The sequence below is a fragment of the Delphinapterus leucas genome, chromosome 14 (assembly GCF_059928025.1).
Source record: "Delphinapterus leucas isolate spDelLeu-1000000601 "Yukka" chromosome 14, BTC_Dleu_Yukka2, whole genome shotgun sequence".
In the NCBI taxonomy this organism is placed as follows: Eukaryota; Metazoa; Chordata; class Mammalia; order Artiodactyla; family Monodontidae; genus Delphinapterus; species Delphinapterus leucas.
Window position 1 is genome coordinate 50,537,816 of NC_143142.1, and position 20,434 is coordinate 50,558,249.

Genomic DNA, 20,434 nt, shown 5'->3' on the forward strand with positions numbered 1-20,434 from the left:
TATTTATTTTTAGCAGGAAGAATATGCTAATGATGATGACATCGTTAGAAGATACGCCCATGTCCAATACCTGCAACAGAAGCTCAATAGAAGTTAAAGAAACCATACCAAAGACTAAAGACAAAAATTGTATGACATTACTTACCCTTAATTCTGCTAACAATAAAACAAGTAACAGTATGTTTAGGATTGGAGTTCCATCACAAGATCAAAAACTGGCAAGTTAACTACGAAATGTATTTTGAAAAATTCTATCTTTTCCTTTCTATGTAAAATTGGGCAGCCTCTCCAAAGGTAGAGTACAATGCCAACAACTATGAGTGTGTATATGTGAGCAGAGGAGGGGCAGACTGAAAAGGTGCAATGCTAAACAGTGCTACAATTTGGGGTGGGAGAGCTCTGCTGCTGAAGCTAATTAACTGCTTTCACAGGTAGAGATGGCAATCATCTTTGGCACAATTAGAGACTGCTGAAACAAGAACTAAACTCTAATAAATAAAAGCAACTTAACAGAGGCAGCATCATAACATACCTACAAATTTAAAGAGAACTGTCTTGAAAAAGGGATCCGGACATATGAGAAATTCTCCTACATATTATTTGAAAAAGAAATTGCTACAGCAGCAAACAATTTAAACAAGAACTAATCAAATGAAAGATTCTTTTAAATAAAACCAATCTGGTTCATCCACCCCTGACAATGGCTACTCTGCTCAAAGGAAATTTGAGTGTTTCTTTTTTTAACCCCTGCACCTTCCAGGGGTGTCCAGACTTCCACCTGTCCAGGTGGAAGTCCACCTGTCCAGACTTCTCATCAACAGTATCAATCATCATTCAATTTAAAGAAGCAATAGTAACTTTCTACCTAAGGGTGTGTCTGAGCCAAGAGTCGGGTAGGAATATGTTAAGCATCAGAATCAAGGATAGGAATAAAGGAGTAACTTGAAGACTACCTTTCCAAACAAAAATGATGTTCAGGAACAGGGAGACTGGGGATACTCATAACAAAAAGTCTTTATTTCATAACTGTATACCCAAAAGACTGCATGTAGTCAGACAGAAATTAAGTCCAACCATAATTTACTGTAGTTGACACCAGACTTTATACCAACTGTTATTTTCCCATTATTTTTGTTCTTGAAGATAAAGGTTTAAGCTCAGAAGACGAAATACTATTACTGGAATTTCACGTGAATAATTTTAAAATGCAACCAATTTTGCGAATTCCAAATTTCTAAATTTACTTAGGCAGATTGATTTGGTTCAAATAAAAAGAAACCAATTAATGCAAGGAGTAGCTTACCTGGGCCATTGTTTAAAAGGTCTATGTCCAAAAAATGCAAAATGTTCAGGAATATTAAGCTATTTTAAAATTCCTACCAAAAATAAATTAAATAAATAAGCACTAAATAAGGAAAAGGTTACGCACTTCCAATTTATGCTCTTTCTCTGCAAGGGCTTCCTTTTGACAACGAAGAAAATCTGCTAACATTCGAGTGAGTTGCTTCCTATCATCTATTTCAGCTGCCAATCTTCCATTGTAATCTGCCAGCAACATACAAGCATCCTCTACCATTTTAGAAAGTCTTTCTCCAGATTCTTTATCTAAGAAAGGCACAGAATAACGAAATTATTACACAACAAAAACAATGCCATATGTGGTTTCCTTACTCCAACTCCCAAAAAAGTTCCAGATCACATTTTCTTTTCTTACCTGTTATTTTATCTAGTAGGGATACTTCTTGAACTTCAACAGGCAAAGAAGCTATCCTTTGATGAACTGCTGCATCACCAGAAGCTGCATTTTCTAGATCTTGTAATGCTCTAACGAGATCTAGAGTCTAAAAAGTTATACAACTTTAGAACCAAAATTAGTGAAGCTTAAACAAATATAAAAGACTTGAAATTTATTTCATATTCCTTAATCCTTATGGGCTATTTATTAGTTTAAGCTGCTTTCAGAGACAGTCCATTTCTTTCATATATTAAGAAAAAAGCTACACTATATTAGGTATTGGAAATATATAAATTGGGAACATATAGATATTTCTAGTGGTGGAGACAGATAATGTAAAAATAATTATCTGACTATTAAAACGTGATTCATTTATAAGCCAAATACATACAGTGGTAAAAGGCAGGCTATAATTTCAACCTGGAGAATACAAGTTTTATATATGCTATAGTCACTGTATTATCATTATACATAAGAATTTTTGTATTAAATTGGATATTGGGGGATGGGGGATACAAATCATCATCTACCACAACATACAAGAGCCCCCCAAATTCCATTTCTCAATAAAGTAGTTAAAGCATAAGAGAAATGTAATTTTGGAATATGTATGTTCAAATATGGCACCTAAACTATCCTATGGTTTGTTACTAAGATCATTAAAATATTACGAAGTTCCATATATATCTGGTGACTAATATTTATATAATGCTTAACCAGCATTTTATCATCAGAATATTTTAGTTGCACTGTTTTCATACCAGCTATAATTAGGAGGGAAGGGCAAGTCTCTGCTGATGATTTCACAATTCATAATATATCTAAAGTTATTCCAAAGAAAATGGAGTAAATTTTCTTTTTGCTAGTCTCCATTCCCATCCCACCTCCCTTTTTCTTTTTTCCTTCTTTTTTCATCTCTAAGCCTAGATTCTAGAACACTAGGAAATTACACACATACATGAAAAATACAGGATATTCAAATTCTGTGTATATATTTAGATGACACTGACAGCCAGTAACTGATTTTTCTTTAAGTTATTCCCTTATAAAAAATGCTACCACTGCGGTCTAGCACATAGCAAATGATCAAACATGATAAGAATGAATGGAACCTAATAAAAAATATACTATCCCAAGTGTGCTTTTAATTCACCACTACATGTTTAAAATCCCAATATTAAAAAAAATAATTCTGTTATATTTCACCTCTACAATGAAAGTGAGCTTAAGAGCAATGACAATTACCAGGAAGCTTGTTCCTCATGGTGCCCCAAATAACTTATATATTTTTATCTTTTAATCAGTCTTAGAAAGTTCTAAAATTTTCCGGAGTTCTAAGAAGAAACCTGGCTTTACAGTTTTGACGATGTACGCATGCTTTAATTACAACCTACTCTCATCACACCTTCACACTCCTACATGAGCTAATTCTCCCAATGCTCAGTCAAGGATCCAGATAAGAAAGCAAAGTTGTCTGAAACAACACTAGCCTAGGACTTCCTGACAGAGGAGAATGAAATGAGTTCAACTACATTCTATAATGAGAAATTTTAGCCATTCTTATAAAGAATGACATATATAAAATGGTAACTATAAAGCTGAACCACTGAGAATTAAGCAGTACAACTAATCTGAAAATGGTCATTATAAAACAAAATGCGGGGCTTCCCTGGTGGCGCAGTGGTTGAGAGTCCGCCTGCTGATGCAGGGGATACGGGTTCATGCCCCGGTCCGGGAAGATCCCACATGCTGCGGAGCGGCTGGGCCCATGAGCCATGGCCGCTGAGCCTGCGCGTCCGGAGCCTGTGCTCCGCAACGGGAGAGGCCACAACAGTGAGAGGCCCGCGTACCGAAAAAAAATAAAAAATAAAAAAAAAATGCAATAGCATTTTATACAAGTACTAGAGAAGAGTCAGGTGGTTACTCAGAAACTCTAGGAAGTACAACTTAGGTTACTCTTTCATGAGGTAGAACAGGAGAGGGTAAGGCCCTATATTTAGAACTGGGGTAAAATACTGTTCATGGAGTCATTACAGGGCTTTTAGCAAAAAGTGATTCCTTGTCTTGAATTATTACCAAACAGAGAAATATAAGCCTTAGTGTTTGGTTGTTCCAAACGTTATGTTCCTATTACATTTCTATGCAAGCTCTTATCCATGGTGACCATATGGGCTTCAGCATTCCTGTCATTAAGCCCCAACAGGGGCTTGACTCAGGTACTAGCTGAGACCCTCAGTCAAATTCTTTCTGCCTCCTAAGTACTAACACTGATATAAATTCACAATTCCAGGCAGTAATTGGTTGTATCTTTATTTCAAGCTCTTTTCATGGCGGAAAGAGCTCCATCCACCTTCAGGTTTCACGCAGTGAGTTCTGGTCCAGGTCTCCAACTCCTTAAGTTCTTGTTACTCTACAGGATACTAATTTCTGCAAACCATGTCTGCTTCCAGACAAAAGCTCAGCAGGAACCATACTCTGGCTCACATTTTGAGTTATGTTTCTGTACCATTTGTAGCCCATGGCAATATTTACCTTGTTTTAAGACTATGGCTATGTCTTCATTTTCTCCTTTAAAATTTTATCTATCCCTCCTATATGTTTGAAACATAGAAGCAGGAAGCTTTAAGACTCAATGCCCACATAATTAAGGTAAAAATGTCTTTTTGGAATCATCTGATGGTTAGAAAATGCTACATTGTATCAACCTGGGAGGACATGGAGTATTAAGATAATGATTCTGATTCATCTTATTTTATTACCACGGAACTACATGGTTTTATACAGTTACATAGAACTGTATGAATACATACTCGTTAACTCTAACATGCATTTTTATATGTTTAAAAGCAAAAATACTTAAGAGTGGTGCTTATCTCTAGGCATGGAATTTTTAGCATACTTAAATCAAACAACAAAATAGTCTTATCATATAATGTTTTATTTATTTAAAAGGAAACTGTTTAAATGGTAGATATCTCATCAGACCTAATCATACTTAGCAATCAAATACTCTTTCTACGCAAAATGTAAGCGCCTAATATACAATACACAGCACACTACATTAAACATAAGCAATGTATTAATCAGAAAATAAGACTTATTCACATAGCTTCTTTCCTGTACCCAGAATTATAATAAAAGTCAATTTACAGAAGTAAAACACTGAAATTAGTAAAGCTTGATGGCTACATGAAGTACTAGCAATTAACTCCCTTAACAGAGAAAAGCCACTACCTGTGGTGGTTCACTTGGAGATCCTAGAGAGGAACAGTTTTCATTCTCATCCACCTTTATCTGTTCATATGTTCGCTTCCTAGGCTTCTTATCGCCATCTGAATTGAAAGAACATTTAAGTTTTAATCAGAGAATACATTTTAATGAAGAGATAATGATAAAAGATTATATACTTACACAGAGCTTGCTTAAGTTGTTCTAATACATCATTTTCATAAACAGACCTTTCTTCCCAAATAGATAACACTCTTCCAAGGTGCTTCTTACAACTTTCATCAGTTTCACTAAAGAAAGATAAAAATATTAACAGTAAAATGCATAGTGCTATTGCAAAGAAAATGGTGATTTTAAATACAATGACACCCATTCCCTGAAAAAAGCTGCCCAAATGTTTACTGAGTTCCACTATGTGACCAGCAGTTCAGGGGTGAAGTGACTAAGATAGACATATTCCCTGCTTCCCTTAAAGAGCTTAGAGACATATTATTAAACAAAAAATGATGAAAGTGTTAGTACTGGTGACTAGGGGTTATCAAGAAGATACCCCTAACCTAATGGGGGATGAACATAAAGCTAAGGAAGACTTCTAATGGGTGATTTTTAAACTTATTTAACAAATATTTATTGATCAAGGTACTATCTCTGACACTGGAGATACAAATGGAGCTTTATGGCAGCTGTATTTTTATAAGTGCCACAAAAGAGAACAGGGTGTTAAAAACAGGCTTAACAGAGAGACACAGTCCACTTCAAGAGAGATCAGGAAGGATATGTGAGGAGGGGTATTTGAGGAAATGATGTATTTAATCTGAGTTCTAAAGACTGGATATACAGGGAAGTGGGAAACAGACTACTTCCAACCACTTCCCACCGCCTTCATCACTACCACTATAGAATGAGCCACTATTATCTCCTTCATTCTATTCCCTACTAAAGTAAATCACATCATACTGCTCTCAGTTCTCTAAGAACCACCAATCATACCAAGAATAAAAGCGAAATTCTTATCCTGGGCCACAAAGTGGACATATTCTGCTTCCTGGCTACCTCTCAGTCCACATTTCCTAAATATAAATCTCCTTGCTGATCTTCAAACATGCCCAGCACATGGCTATCTCACTGTTTCTACCAAGTTTTTTCTCTACCTAGGATCCTTTCCTCCTAGAGTCAAATGGCTCGTTTCATCCCTCCCTTTAGTCTCTGTTCAAATGCTACCTCCCCAAAACAGTCAATCTTTATCTCATAAAACAACTGAGCACCATCACACTCTCTAGCTCCTTCCCTGTTTTAAGTTTCTTCACAGTACTTATCTTTTGACATTTTAATATATATTCACTTGTCTATTACTTTGTCATCCACTAAAATGTAAGCTCTACTAGAACAGAACTTTGTCTTTCACTACTGTATCCTCACTGACTAGCACATAGTAGGTGGTCAATAAATATTTTATTGAACTCTAGGGAGAAGCAACATATATTAAAAGGCCTAAGGGAGAAAGAACTAAAAGAGATTCAGTTAGCTTAAACTGTATAGTGTATAGAGTGTGTGTGAGAGAGTGTGGTGGTGGGGGGATGGCCACAGGGAATGTGAGACAGGAGACTGAACAGGTAGCCTGGGCCATGAAGGAATACCTGAAGTCTTACTCAGGACCTGAGACTTGATGTCTAGGACAAATGAGAACCACTCAAAGGCAAGAGAGTGTTGTATCAGCTCTGCAACTCTGGCTACAGTTTCCTAAGTGGATTAAACAATACTGGAGGCTACTGTAATTATACAGAAATGACATTATGGTAATTGGAATGGAAAGAAATCTAAAGAACCGAGGGAACTATATGTACTATAAGGGATAAGGGGCGTGAAGGAGAAAGGACAGTTGATATATTATAAATCACTATATCACAGAGAGTTCAAGATAACACCTAGTTTCTCACATGGGCATCTGGATAGATGGAGTTGCCATTCATCAACAGAGTGAACCCAGAGAGGAAGCAAGTTTGCCAGGGAGGAAGGACATAGTGAGTTCAATAACAGACACAGTGAGTCTGAGATGTTTGGAGGCATACAACTAGAAATCAAAAGGCAATTGGATATACAGGACTAAAAGGAAAAACATCTGGACTGAAGCATAAGATTGCCAGTTTTTACGGTATGGATAATAAATAAATACATGTAATGTATGAAATCACCCAGAGGGCTAGTAAAGAATATGACACCAGAAGGCGGCCCAGGACTAAACTCTAAGAAATACCAGCACCTGAAAAGATGGTAAGAGTATCTAAATTGAAGGATAAATAATATTAATTTAAGAAAGCAATATACTGCAGTGTTTCACACTCTGTAATTTTTTTTTCCACACTCTATATTTTGTTTAAAAAATGCTTCTACTGTGACTGAACCTGCACGGCATGTGGTAAGTATACTTTCATCCTTAAATCATTCAACACAGATCATCATTCACCACTGAATTCTATAATTTAGATTGATTTAATCGCCTACCCCAATAATGTTTACCCAGTAATCTACCAAATATTTGCATATAATGTTTGGAAATAAGCATTTTAAAAGTACAGATTTCTACCTTCAGAATTTTTCTGTAGCAAAATTTTCAACAGGCTTATGATTATTTTAAATATTCTATATTTCCAAAGCATTTAAAAATGTTATGACATACACCCACACACTAGAAAACCTTAAAATCATTATAAGCAATATGAGAGAAAGGGGTACTAAGTTTTTCCAGAAATATTAGTTGGAAGATTGATAGTTTTATAAGCACACAAATTTTCAATTCAACACATTCATTCATTCTTAATGAATTTCATTCCAAAATGGCAGTTGCTTTTGGTTACTTAAGGAAAAGGTGAAATTCAAGTTCTCCAAATGCCCACCTTAGTAACAGCTCAAAAAATGTTTCCTTCACAGCAAGTATTTAACACATTTACAAATGCCATTACAGGTAAGTCTTTTCAAGTGAAAACTTCAAAGAAATATATACTTTGTTTTACTTTAATGTCTTAAGGCAAGTTTTAGCAAAAGGACACATTAGGCATTTACAACAGGTTACCTAGTACCCAAAACAATTATCATACCTTGAAACATGCTTAAAAGCCTCCACTATAACTGGTGCAAAATCTTTTGTAAACTCTGGCCCCTTCCTTTTGCTGTTCTGAATGACATCATTAGCTAGGTAGAGAAAAGTAAGCTTCCTGTTTGGTTTGGCTGAAAAAAAAAAAAAAAAAATTTAACCTAATTAAAATATCCTCACTTAATTTAGACAAACTTTCTCAATACCTGAATTAAGCAGTTTGAGAACTACGACAAACTTACTAACCTTTGTGTATTATGTTCAACCCTAACTTCTCATTCTACTACCAAACTTAGCAAGTCATTATTCTTTAAAAGATAACTACTCTGGTTTCTGAAGGTCACTCATGTGAGGAAAAAAGAGAACTAAAGAGGCAGAGATAGTCAATGAAATATCTGTTTCCTTACAGTTCTAAGTCGCCCAAACCACTTATCCTTGATTAGTCTTTTTTTTTCCCAAAACAAAATTATTTATTTATTCCAAATTATTTATTTAATCCAAAATTAAAAAGAAATTGGTGGTAAGGAAATAGACTGTTACATGACACAAGATAAAAAACCTAATTCTATATTAAAAAAAAAAATCAAACCTTAAAAATAAAAATACTACCACCTCGTGTCGTGGACACGAGCACCACAGGGCCAGGGATGGACCAGCTGTCAGGTGGGCAGGCGGGCGGGGAGGATGCCAAGGCCGCAGCTTGAGGAAGGCCCTGGCCTCTCCTCGCCTGTGTCTGGCAGAGCCAGTGTGAGACGAAGAGACTGTTAAGGGAAACACTGACCAAAACCGCCCACCCTGTCCAGGCAAGATAGTAACCACTTGCATGAGTTATCTTACAACAGAAGGTCCTGGTTCAGAACGTGGAACTAACAAGTTACCACAAACCAGAAGAATTTGGGAAAGGTCAAAAGAGAGAGGAGATGCCAGTCCATACATCCTGCCAACCTCCCAGAATCCTTCTCACCGGAATCCATCTTGGCTGAGCGATCCTTGATTGCTAGTTTTAATTATTTCCAAACTAATAGTTTTATACACAGAAATCCTCACATCTGACTAGCCTGTACTAAATTTTATTAAAACTATTAAACACTACATGAAATACAGCCACTTAAGATGGTGATTGGTCATGTTATTAAAATGGTACCCTAAATCTTAACTGAATTTATGACTATTTTAATACCCATGTTGATTTAAAACTCAATATTATTGTCAAATAAAAGAATACAAAATGTAAAATAGGTTGAAAGAGATATCACTTCAATCAATTACATATTTTTTGTTTATGAAAGAAATATTTGCCAAGCTAATAGAGTAAATGTTAGGGAAACCAAATGGACAAAGTTTAGATTTTTTCCCCCCTTTGGATTACATGGCCTTAAATAACTGATTCATCTTGACAAAAATATGCCCCTACTCACTATATTCTGTGGGTATAGTCATCCTCCTAAAAGAGCAGGTAAGATTTCACTAATTGCTGACCAGAATCCATTTTTTACTGGTTACAGTGTTAAGTGGCATAGTAGTATTAAATATGACCTAAGATTCATATATAAAAGGAAAACCTATGAGTTGAACACAATCTTTTATATTCACTATTTTCATAATTCAATTTTACTAGAATTAAAATTGAATCATTCAAAGTTGTACAATTATATTCAGGAACAACATACTTTGTGGCATCCACATTACGATGGTGTAGGGGACTTATGATCAGGACTGATAATCCAGTGCACTATTCATGTGGGCCAGTTTATTGGATTTAAGACAAATATTTGGGCCAGGTGCACTTGGTCCTCAAGATTTGAGTATTCAATTTAAAATTTAACCCACTTTTGAGTTCACATTTTTCTTTTAGGGGAAACTAGCATCCCAACCTTCTCATAAGAAACTGTAAAATACTGAGTCACAACTGATCGGACCTTACAAAGCTGTGCCACCCACTGCATAACCTGGTTTGCCTGTCTAAAGTTGCAGCCCACCAATTTTCATGCTTTTGAAAGTTGCTGACATAGAATAAAGATAAGGGAGAGATGGCAATAACAGAGACCAATTTCTGATTCTTCTGGCTTGTCTGGTTAGTCAAGCCATAGAGTATAACTGGTTAAGATACCAGGACCCTTTCCCCATGAAAATGATAATAATGGTAACTTTCCCAGTATTCAACCCTATCTTTTTTTTTTTTTTTGTACCTACCTCTGCCTCTGCCCACAAAACACCTCACACAAAGAAAAGGCCTTATTTAATCCAAGTATTAGAAGTATTATTTAATCCAAGTATTTGCCTTCTTAGCATCAAAATGAGTTTAAATACTCAAATCTGTTCTAAGCACTTTATATATATATAGATAAATATATATATAAAACCTAATTTATCCATATAATGTAAGGTACCATTATTATCTGCATTTGGCAGTTGAATAAAAATAGACATCAAAAAGGTTATCTGCCCACAGTGAAACAGACAGGAAGGGATCAGCCATGATTTGAATCTTAAAAGTCCAACTCCAAAGCACTCCCTCTTCACAACTGGACTATGCCTACTGTCATAAATGAAAGAGGATACTACCTTTAGAGAAGATTTAGTAGCAACTCAACCAAAATATTTTAGAATGTTAGCAGTATTATTCACAACAGCCAAAAAGTGGAAGCAATCCAAGTGTCTGTCGGAAGATGAATGGATAAGCAAAAGGTGGTATATACATACAAATAGAATACTACTCAGCCTTAAAAAGAAAGGACATTCTGACACATGCTACAATATGAATGAACCCAGAGGACATCAAGTTAAATGAAACAAGCCAGTCACAGAAAGACATATACTGTGTGATTCCATTTATATCAGGTGCCTAGAATAGTCAAATTCAAAGAAAAAGTAGAATGGTGATTGCCAGGGGCTAGGGTGAGGGAGATATGGAGAGTTACTGTTTAATGGGTATAGAGTTCCAGTTTTACAATAGGAAAAGAGTTCTGGAGATGGATGCTAATGATAGTTGCATAACAGGATAAATGTACTTAATACCATTAAACTTCACACTTAAAAATGATTAAAGCGGTCAATTTTTTGTTATGTTTATTTTACCACAAACATTTAAAAGTATACATTTTACACTGTTTTTTAAAATTTGTGAGCTACTAATCTCTTGAAAATAATTCAGAATCATTTCTGCAATGTACACTAAAGTAAAAATTTTCAAGATTTCAACACACATTTCCCAGTATATTCCAAAGAATGAACTCTGTACCAGGAGCATGGTTTTAGTATGGAATCCAAATACCAAAACATAATTTTCATTTCTTTCCTTGTGGAACCCAGGCTAAAATATGAGAAAAACTAGAAATTGCCATAAATTATACCCTTCTCCAAATTTTCAGAGAAAACAGTTTACTTCCATTTAAAACTTTATGTAGAACAAATAATAAACTAATGCAACAAATCACAACAAGCAATTCCAGAAGAAAATCACAAAAATGATTTTCAAATAAATTTTTATAAGTTATATATAAGAGAGCCATAAATTGTTACAAAGACATGCAAAGTTAACAGAAAGGGCAAACAAGCCATTTCATAATTTCTTAAAGAAATAACTCTATTGGCAACAGAATATAAGGCTAAATAATGGGTCTGATGTAATCAACTTCTACGTTTTTACAGTTCACAGTTTCCTTATAAAGACACCTATTTTCTCAATCTTCCATTCAATTTAACTAGCGTTTATTTAATGTTTGCTATGTGCCGGGGACCATGCTGGGCACAGACCAAAAATAACCTTTCCTGTTCAATCAGGAGTTTGCAAGCACCATACAAACTGGCACATGATAGGTGACATGACTAAGTATGTTAGTTCTTTTTAATTCTTTCTCTTCACTAATATATGACACCACCAGAGAAAGCAACCATAAATTCAATATTATATCCCCGTTAGTCTGTGTGTATACTGCTATGTTTGTACCAATATAAGCCAAGTAACGACTAGTCAACGTATTGTGAGAAACCATTTTCTTATATCTCACCTCACTGAACTAAATCTTAAGCTCCTGTAGGTACTAAGTATAGCCCTTTTCCAGGGGCCTTGTATATGAATAGGTACATCAAAACAAATAATAATAATAATAAAGTCTGGCTGGCTAATATAAGAGAACATAGTATTACCTAAAAAGTTGAGCATACTCCCCAAAAAGGGCGATACAAGTTTAGTTCATCACACAAGAAATGGATTCACAATAATTCACAAACAATTCAAATAAGGATCAATTACAAAGCTTCAGAAAGAAGAATCCAGACTAGTAAACAATAGGAAACAAACTTATTCAAAGGATTACAGAAATGCCATCTAGTCTCACTAATTCATACTGAGTTCATAATCTAGTTTTATTTCTTCATAATCAGAAAGTGATAGGATCATTACTTATTTTCTTACACTGTTCAGACCATATGCCTACTTGTTTTGATATGATACAGAATATCATCATCTAATTTAATCACTGTGTTTTTATGTAGATTGAAATTTATAACCACAGTAGATGATAATGCTCATAAATACAACAAATAGCTAAAAAAATGTTGTTTTATCTGTAAATACAGGAACCTTCTTTCCAAGGGAAGCATTCTATATAGAGAAGCAGCAAAAAAATTTAATAAACGAATATATATATGTATATACACACACGCACCAATGAGCATTACTGCAGTTCTTATAGAAGGACATCAGAAGAAAAGCCATTATCTTGAAACAAAAATCTATTAAGGATTTATTAACAACTGTTGGACAGCCTTATTTATTTATTTCCCTGATAAACTGAATCACAGACTAGAAAACATGTTCATATGGATAGATAGGTGGCTGTAAGGCAGAAACTGCTTTAACTTAGTAATATTCTTTGCCACAGAAAATGCATAATCAACAGATGGTTCTTGAATGGATCCTATCGATCCCAGACAGGACAAACAGTTCAGTCAGACACAGATGGCTGCTTCTTAATGGCTGAGGTGGGTGAAAAATGGATAGAGCTGGCATACTCCTGTATCACTGCCAGGATGCCTCACACTTTTGGTAGCCCATCCCTTGCTTAAAATCCTTCAAAGATTTTCTACTGTTCTCCAGATAACATTTTAAATCCTTAACATGGACCAAAGGCCCAAAAAGGTCTGTCTCCACCTCTACACTACTCTCTCTTCATGCCCAACACTACCCCTCCTCCAATTTCCCCAACTCCTATCCATGCTTTAGACCTCAGTTAAATGGTTTCCTCTAATTTTTCCCTGACCACCCACTACACATAGGTTAGGCAGCCCTGATATGCTCTCATACCACCTCATACCTTTCCTATGGAGCATTTACTCCAACTATAATTGTTTTAATTTAATCTGGTGCTTCCCAACTAAATTCCATCTAAAGCAACAATTGTCAGTCTCATCTACCAATCTATGGAATCAAGGCTAGCAGCTGATTCATAATTTGCTCAACACTTACTAAATCAATCAATTTTGGCCTAAACTTATGTCTTTAATTATTTGTTCTACTAGCTTAGCTTCTGGTCTTAACCTCACCCAGCAGCTGAAAGGGGAACACGTAAAATTACACTACTTTCAGAAACCTCAACTTCAAATTCTGATTATGGAAGACAAACTTTACTTTCTTACAGATCTAGCACTCTTTCTTATTTTCAGTGTATTGAGTTCAAATATTTTCCTTTCCCCTCCTCCATTCTAGAGTTCTCACAAATCATAACCCCATTGAAAAATATGCAAGTAGTGTGAAGGGGAAGGTCAAAAAGTACAAATGTTAAGCAATTAAAACCAACTATCATTTTCTACCTGTTAAATTGATCAAGATGAATGTCTGACACTAACTAAAGTTGGCAAGAATATGGGTAAGATTATCACCTTTAGATACCTTCAGACATTATAATTAAAATATAAATTAGTGTGACTTCTTAGAAAAATAATTTGGCAATATCTATGAAAAATGTAATGCACAAATCCCTTGACCCTGCAAATTTCACTTCTAGGAATTTATCCTATGGGTATCTTCTCATAAATGTACAAAGAAATCACTAAGCATATTAATGATAAAACACAAAAGATAGAACTAATTAAATCATGGTACATTAATACAATCCAATACTCTATAGCTGTTAAAAAATGAGATAGATTTATATACAAATATAGAAAGATATCTAATAGTATTGAATTACACACATCCAAACAAACACACACAGAGTAGATAGCTTTCCTCTGAGGGAAGATCAAGAAAGAATTTGAGGGGGATCAAGAGTTCCCAACAAAGAAGTCATAACATGGAAACATATGAGCTATATATTAAATGATTAACTTGAGCCTCCATGCTGAAAAGGGCTTCTGGGTAGTACTGACTTGGTGATCCACCAACTGACTTTGTCCTGCAAGGGCATTTACCCATGATCTCTCCTGTCTCAATGTCTGGTTTAAAAAAAAACTCCACCTAGGCCCAGACAAATGGACATCTTTCCCATTCTAAAAGGCCCAAGGCAATTCTGCTTCCTCAAATTTTAAAAACCTTCATTTTGGTATACACAACAAATGAATTCTTAAAATCTTGAAAAGCACAAACTTCATCCTGGACCATTACACCACTATAAAAGACACTGTGAACTGGAAGAGTTCTAAAGAATACACATCACATTGTATATTCACATTATGCTTATAGAGTAGAACTGAAACAAACTTTTTTGGCCTATTAAGAATATCTTTAAAATAATACTGACTAGTTTCTTATTACCTAGGCACTGTTCTAAAAGTTTATTACGTATCTCATTTAGTCTTCAAAACAACCCTACAGAATAAGTTATTACCCCCATTTACCAATGAAAGAAGTATTAAAGTAATTAAATGCACTCAAAGAAATGCACTGAAATCAATCAACACATACTATGGTCCCTAAATCACATTTTGTTAATAAAAGCAGGAACTACATAAGATGAGCCTGTAACATCTCGTCGTGATAGAAAGTAAGAAAATTATTTTAAAAACTACCAAGGTTGTATCCAAAGGACACAAGCAATGCCCCAAGATGCTGCCACTGGCAAAAGAGTATCAAAAAGAACGACTACAATGGTCTGAAACACAAATAGCTAAAAATCCATAAGTTCATAAAAAATACTTTAAAAAAAAAGGTTGCTAAAGAACTAATTTAGCTGACAAGGGGGAAAAAATAAGCCATTTATCCTCCTTTTCCTGGATGAACTGAATTTCAGAGTCAACAATGGCTGATGAAGAAAGTTCTTATGCAACAAATGCTCAAACTGCAGCATGCCTCAGAACCACTTAGAGGGCTTGTTAATACGCAGATAACTGGTTCCTACCAATAGTTTCTGATGTAGGTCTGGGATAGGACCCAAGAATTTGCATTTCCAACAAATTCCCAGGTGATACTGATGCTGCAGAGGCCTACACTTGTTGAGAGCCACTGTTAGAAAAGAATTCTGCATAATAAACACAGAAAGAATAAAAGAACTAGAAATTCATAATTTTGCAACTCCTGATAAAATAAGGAGTCTAACCAACCACCATCAGAAGCTGCTAAAATCACTGGGTGAAAGGTGATGAGGAACTTCATAATGGATTCGTAATGATAACAACTGAATCCACTGATCAATCTCATCCCTAAATATAGAACAACTTGACATTAGGTATCTCTTAATGTGATGCAGCAGGAAGTGCATAACACAGGCAATGCAGTATTCTTTGGGAATGACACCATAATGATGGAATTACCCAAATGCCTAAGGAGGGAAATTCTATAGTCCATGTGACACAGTCTCCTCAACAAGTAAACTACATGAAAAAAAGTAGGGGGAGACGGGGCACAAATTAAAGAGAACTGTTAACCAAATGTTATGAGTGGAACTTTTTGGATTCTACTTTGAACATTAACTATAAACAGACATTTTTCAAGGAATCTAGGATACTGAACATGGACTAGGTTCAACAAAAATCAAAGTTAACTTCGTTAGGTGTGACAGAGCTCTTACAATTACATTAAAATTTTAATATAAGGCTTAATTTATCTATTATAAATATATCCTGACATATGTGTTTTAAATGGTCTGAAGTCTGGGTTTTGCTTTAAAAAAACAAAAAAACAAAAAAACAGGAAAATAAGTAGGTATCAGGGTAGGAAAGATTTAGGTAGATGAAACCAGAAAGGTATAACGTTAGTAACAATGCAGCTGGGTGATGGGTTCATGGAAGTTCAAAATCTTATTGTCTTTACTTACTTTTGTATATAATTTTAAGTCTATGATAAACAGTTAATTTAAAAATTAAATAAAAATTGAGCATAAAAAGTGAAATCTCCTTTCATCTCCACACCCTCACCATGAATGAGTTAATTATTTAGTATGTGTATCCTTTTCATACCATTTAATGTGCCTTTGCAAATACTATATACTTATTCACAGATACACACATACACAGAATTTTTTCTTCAGTAAGATCATGTTACACATAATGTTTTACAGTTTTCTTCACACTTCATATATCCAAAGCATTTTTGTGTTCATAAACAGATCTGTTACAAACTCTCTTTAAGAGCCTCATTCCTTTTAATAACTACTTAGTCACATGATATATATATGTATATATATATATATATATATAAGTTGTTTCAAATCTTTAATACCTTTTATGTTTGTAAACCTGAGCAAGTATTTCTATAGGATAGATTTTGACAGGCAGAGGTGATAGGTTAATAGGTATGCAGTTTAAATTTTGACAGATATTGTCAAGTTGCCCATCAAAAAGGCCAACTGCTTGAACTCCTACCACGTGAAAATGCTCATTTCCCAACATCAACATAATACTATTAATATTTAAGATCTTTGCCAATCTCTCGGGAGTAAAATGATCCTGTTTTTATTTGCAATTCCCTATATATTACTAAAGCTGATTTCTCAGTCATTTATATTCCTTCTTTTGTAAATTGAAGGAATTCAATTCAAGTTCCCCACTCACATCATTTTCCCCATTTTCCTACTGAGCTGTTTGTTTTTTTATCAACTCACAGGAGCATTTTATATGTTATGCATATTAGCTTTTTCCTGTTTTAGGTAGTGCAAATATTTTCTCCAAATCTGTTGCTTAAATTAAAATTTGATATTTTCTGCATTCAGGGATTTTATAACTTTATGTAGCCAAATCTATTTCCTATATGACTCATGGCCTATATTGTATTTAGAAAGTCCTTTCATGATCCAAAACTAGAAATGATTATAAATATGTATTTTTCTTACATGACTCCATAGTTGATTCTTTTCAATGTTATATCTTTAATTCAACTGGATTAATTTCATATGATATTAGTTAGGAATCTAAGAATCATTTATTAATATTCCATCTCTTATCACATGAGTTTCAAGTGTCTAATTTAGCAAATGCCCACATAAAATAGGTCTTCTCACAAATCTCTACTCTGTTCCTTTCATATATATATTTCTCTTCCTCTACCAACATCATACTCTTCTAATTTCAATGTCTTTACAGTCTACGTGGATACCTAAAAGGGCACACTACTTTCATTATTGTTTTCCCTTCAAAACTGTCAAAATTCACAAGACAAAGATTGCCTTGGCTCTTCCTCCACATTCACTTTTCCCAATGATCTATAGAATTAGTTTTACATTTCTTACAGACTGCCCTGAATTTACAGATTAATCTGGGAATATCTGACCTCTCTGCAATCAATTTTTACTTAGCAATTTTACATACTACTATACTTTAAAACACATACAACAAATGTATGTTTTAAACCGATAAAAAGTAAAATTTAGTGTTTAGCATACAGTTACATTAAAATAAGCTTGTTAAAATACTAACACAACAGGCAAGCCTGAAAATATCCTATAATATCAAAGACAAGAAAATACTGGTAGAACACACTAGTCTCAGAGTTCCAAATGATGTGTACCAATTCCAATAGAAAGCCCAATTTGTAGAGGACTTCTGCTTCTGAGAAGATAGAGCAGACATACTTTTCCCTATTCCTCCTGCAAAGCACAACTACAAATCCTAGACATTATACATAAACCAAACATAGGAAAAGAAAAGGCAGAAGACTGGCTAGGGACCTTGGGAGTTCAACACAAGGTGAGTTCCCAGAGTTTTCATTTTGCCTCATATATCTCAGATTCAAAGTTGAAGAGGCCAGCGCCCCAGAAATCCTAACAGGTGCAGATATAAAAAGTTCCATAAAAAGCCTTCTCACTCTCGTCAAAGGAGCAGGAAAAGGGCAGCCTAGCAAGACAGAAAAACTTTTAGAAAATACCCTATCTACTCCAACCAAACACACCGCAGAAAAGAAAAGAAAAGAAAAGAGAAAAAAGAAAAATCTGTGACCCCACTCACATCCACACCAGCAAAGGCTGTAATGTGGAAGCCCAACACCTCTCCAGAGTAGTGTCAGAGAAGGCAAAGGAGGGAGCCTGGACTTCCACCCCACTCAGCAGTAAGGAGGCACTCACTGGGGTGGTGTCACAGAAGGCCTAGTGGAAAGTCAGCACCTCCACCGTGGCCCAGCAACTCTGTGGTATCAGTGGAAGTCTCGTGGGGAGCCAGAACTCCCACTCACACCCAACAGTAACAAAGAACACCTCCTTCCCCTGATGGGGTAGTGTCAGAGAAACCCAGCTTAAACAGGATTAAGTAAGGTCCAGAGTCTCATAACATAATATAATACAAAAAAATCTATGGATCAGCAAAATTTCCATCATACCAAGTACCAGGAGGCTCTCAAACTGAACGAAAAAAAGTCAGTCAGTAGATGCCAAAACTAAGATGACAGAGATTTGAGAATTATTGACAAAGATTTTAAGGCAGCCATCATAAAAATGCTTCAACTAGCACATGCAAATATGTTGAAAATACAAAATTTGTGGGATAAAGCTGAAGCAGTGCTGAGAGAAACTTGCAGCACTAAATGCACACACTAGAAAAGATGAACAAGTCTAAAATCAATAATCTAAGCTCCCACCTCAAAAACCTAGAATAAGAAGAACAAAATAAACACAAGGAAGCATGAGGAAATAATAAAAGTAAAAAAAAAAAAAAAATGAAATTGACACATAAAAATAAAGGAAAAGCTGCTTCCCCCACCCCAGTTTTTTGAGATATAATTGACATACAGCACTATATCAGTTTAAGGTGTACAGCGTAACGGTTTGGTTTACATATACTGTGAACTGATTACCACAGTAAGTTAACTATCATCTCGTATAGACGCAAAAACAAAAAGATAAAAAAATTTTCTTCTCCTTGTGATGACACCTCTTAGGCTTTATTTTCTTAACACTGTCATACATATCATACAACAGTGTTAATTATAGTCATCCTGTTGTACGTTACATCCCTACTACTTATTTATCTTAGAACTGTTAGTTTGTACCTTTTGACTACCTTCTTCCAATTCCCCCTCCTATACCTCGACCTCTGGCAACCACAAATCTGATTTCTTTTTCTGAGTTTGGGTTTGTGGCTTTTTTTTTTTTTTTTTAAAGATTCAACATATAAGTGAGATTGTACAGTATTTCCTTCTCTGATTTATTTCACATAGCATTACGTCCTCAAGGTGCATCCACATTGTTAAAAATGGCAGCATTTCCTCACTTCTTTAAGGCTGAATGATATTCTGCTGTGTGGTGTGTGTGTGTGTGTGTGTGTGTGTGTGTGTGTGTGTGTGTGTGTATCTCACTTCTTTATCCATTCATCTCTTGACAGACACTCAGGTTGTTTCCATGTCTTGGCTATTATATCAGTTGTATTTCAATATACTAGGAATAAATATGAGAAAAATAAAATTAAAATATCCCTTTAAATTGCTCAAAATAATTGAAATACTTAAGTGTAAATAAAACAAAACACGTACAGGACTTGTATGCTGAAAGCTACATAATACTGATAAAAAAAAAGTCAAAGAAGATCTAAATAAATAGAGAAATATACCATGTTCATGGATTAGAAGATGTTACATAATAAAGAGGTCAATTTCCCCTAAACTGATATGCAGGATTAATGCAACTCTTATCAAAATCCCAGCAAAATAATTTTTATTGATATAGACCAGATTATATTCTAAAGTCTACAGACAAAGGCAAAAGAACCAGAGTAGCTAAAACAATTCTGCAAAGGAATACAGTGGAAGGAATCAATCTACCCAATTTCAAGACTTATCATATAGCTATCAAGATTACCTGTGGCATTGGTGGAGGGAGACACACATGGATCAATGGAATAGGACAGAGAACCCAGAAACAGACTCACACAAATACGCTCAAGTCAATTTTGACAAAGGAGCAAAGCAATTCAATAAAGGAAAGACAGCCTGCCTTTTCAACAAATGGTGCTGGAGC

The 20,434-nt window shown here is 35.0% G+C and overlaps 1 protein-coding gene across 8 annotated transcripts in view; it reads right to left on the reverse strand.

Annotated features, from left to right (window-relative positions):
• Nucleotides 1-20,434, reverse strand: part of RPRD1A (regulation of nuclear pre-mRNA domain containing 1A) — a 98,356-nt gene that overhangs the window by 59,069 nt on the left and 18,853 nt on the right. For all 8 annotated transcript variants that reach the window (XR_016387625.1, XR_016387624.1, XR_016387620.1 and 5 more), the window contains exons 2-6: nt 8,059-8,188; nt 5,147-5,253; nt 4,970-5,067; nt 1,715-1,841; nt 1,430-1,605 (exon numbers count right to left, since the gene is read on the reverse strand). Coding sequence is in view for 2 of the 8 variants with exons in the window: in XM_022586993.2 (XP_022442701.1) it covers nt 1,430-1,605; nt 1,715-1,841; nt 4,970-5,067; nt 5,147-5,253; nt 8,059-8,188 (638 nt within the window). In the remaining 6 variants the exon portion in view is untranslated. The remainder of the gene's footprint in view (nt 1-1,429; nt 1,606-1,714; nt 1,842-4,969; nt 5,068-5,146; nt 5,254-8,058; nt 8,189-20,434) is intronic.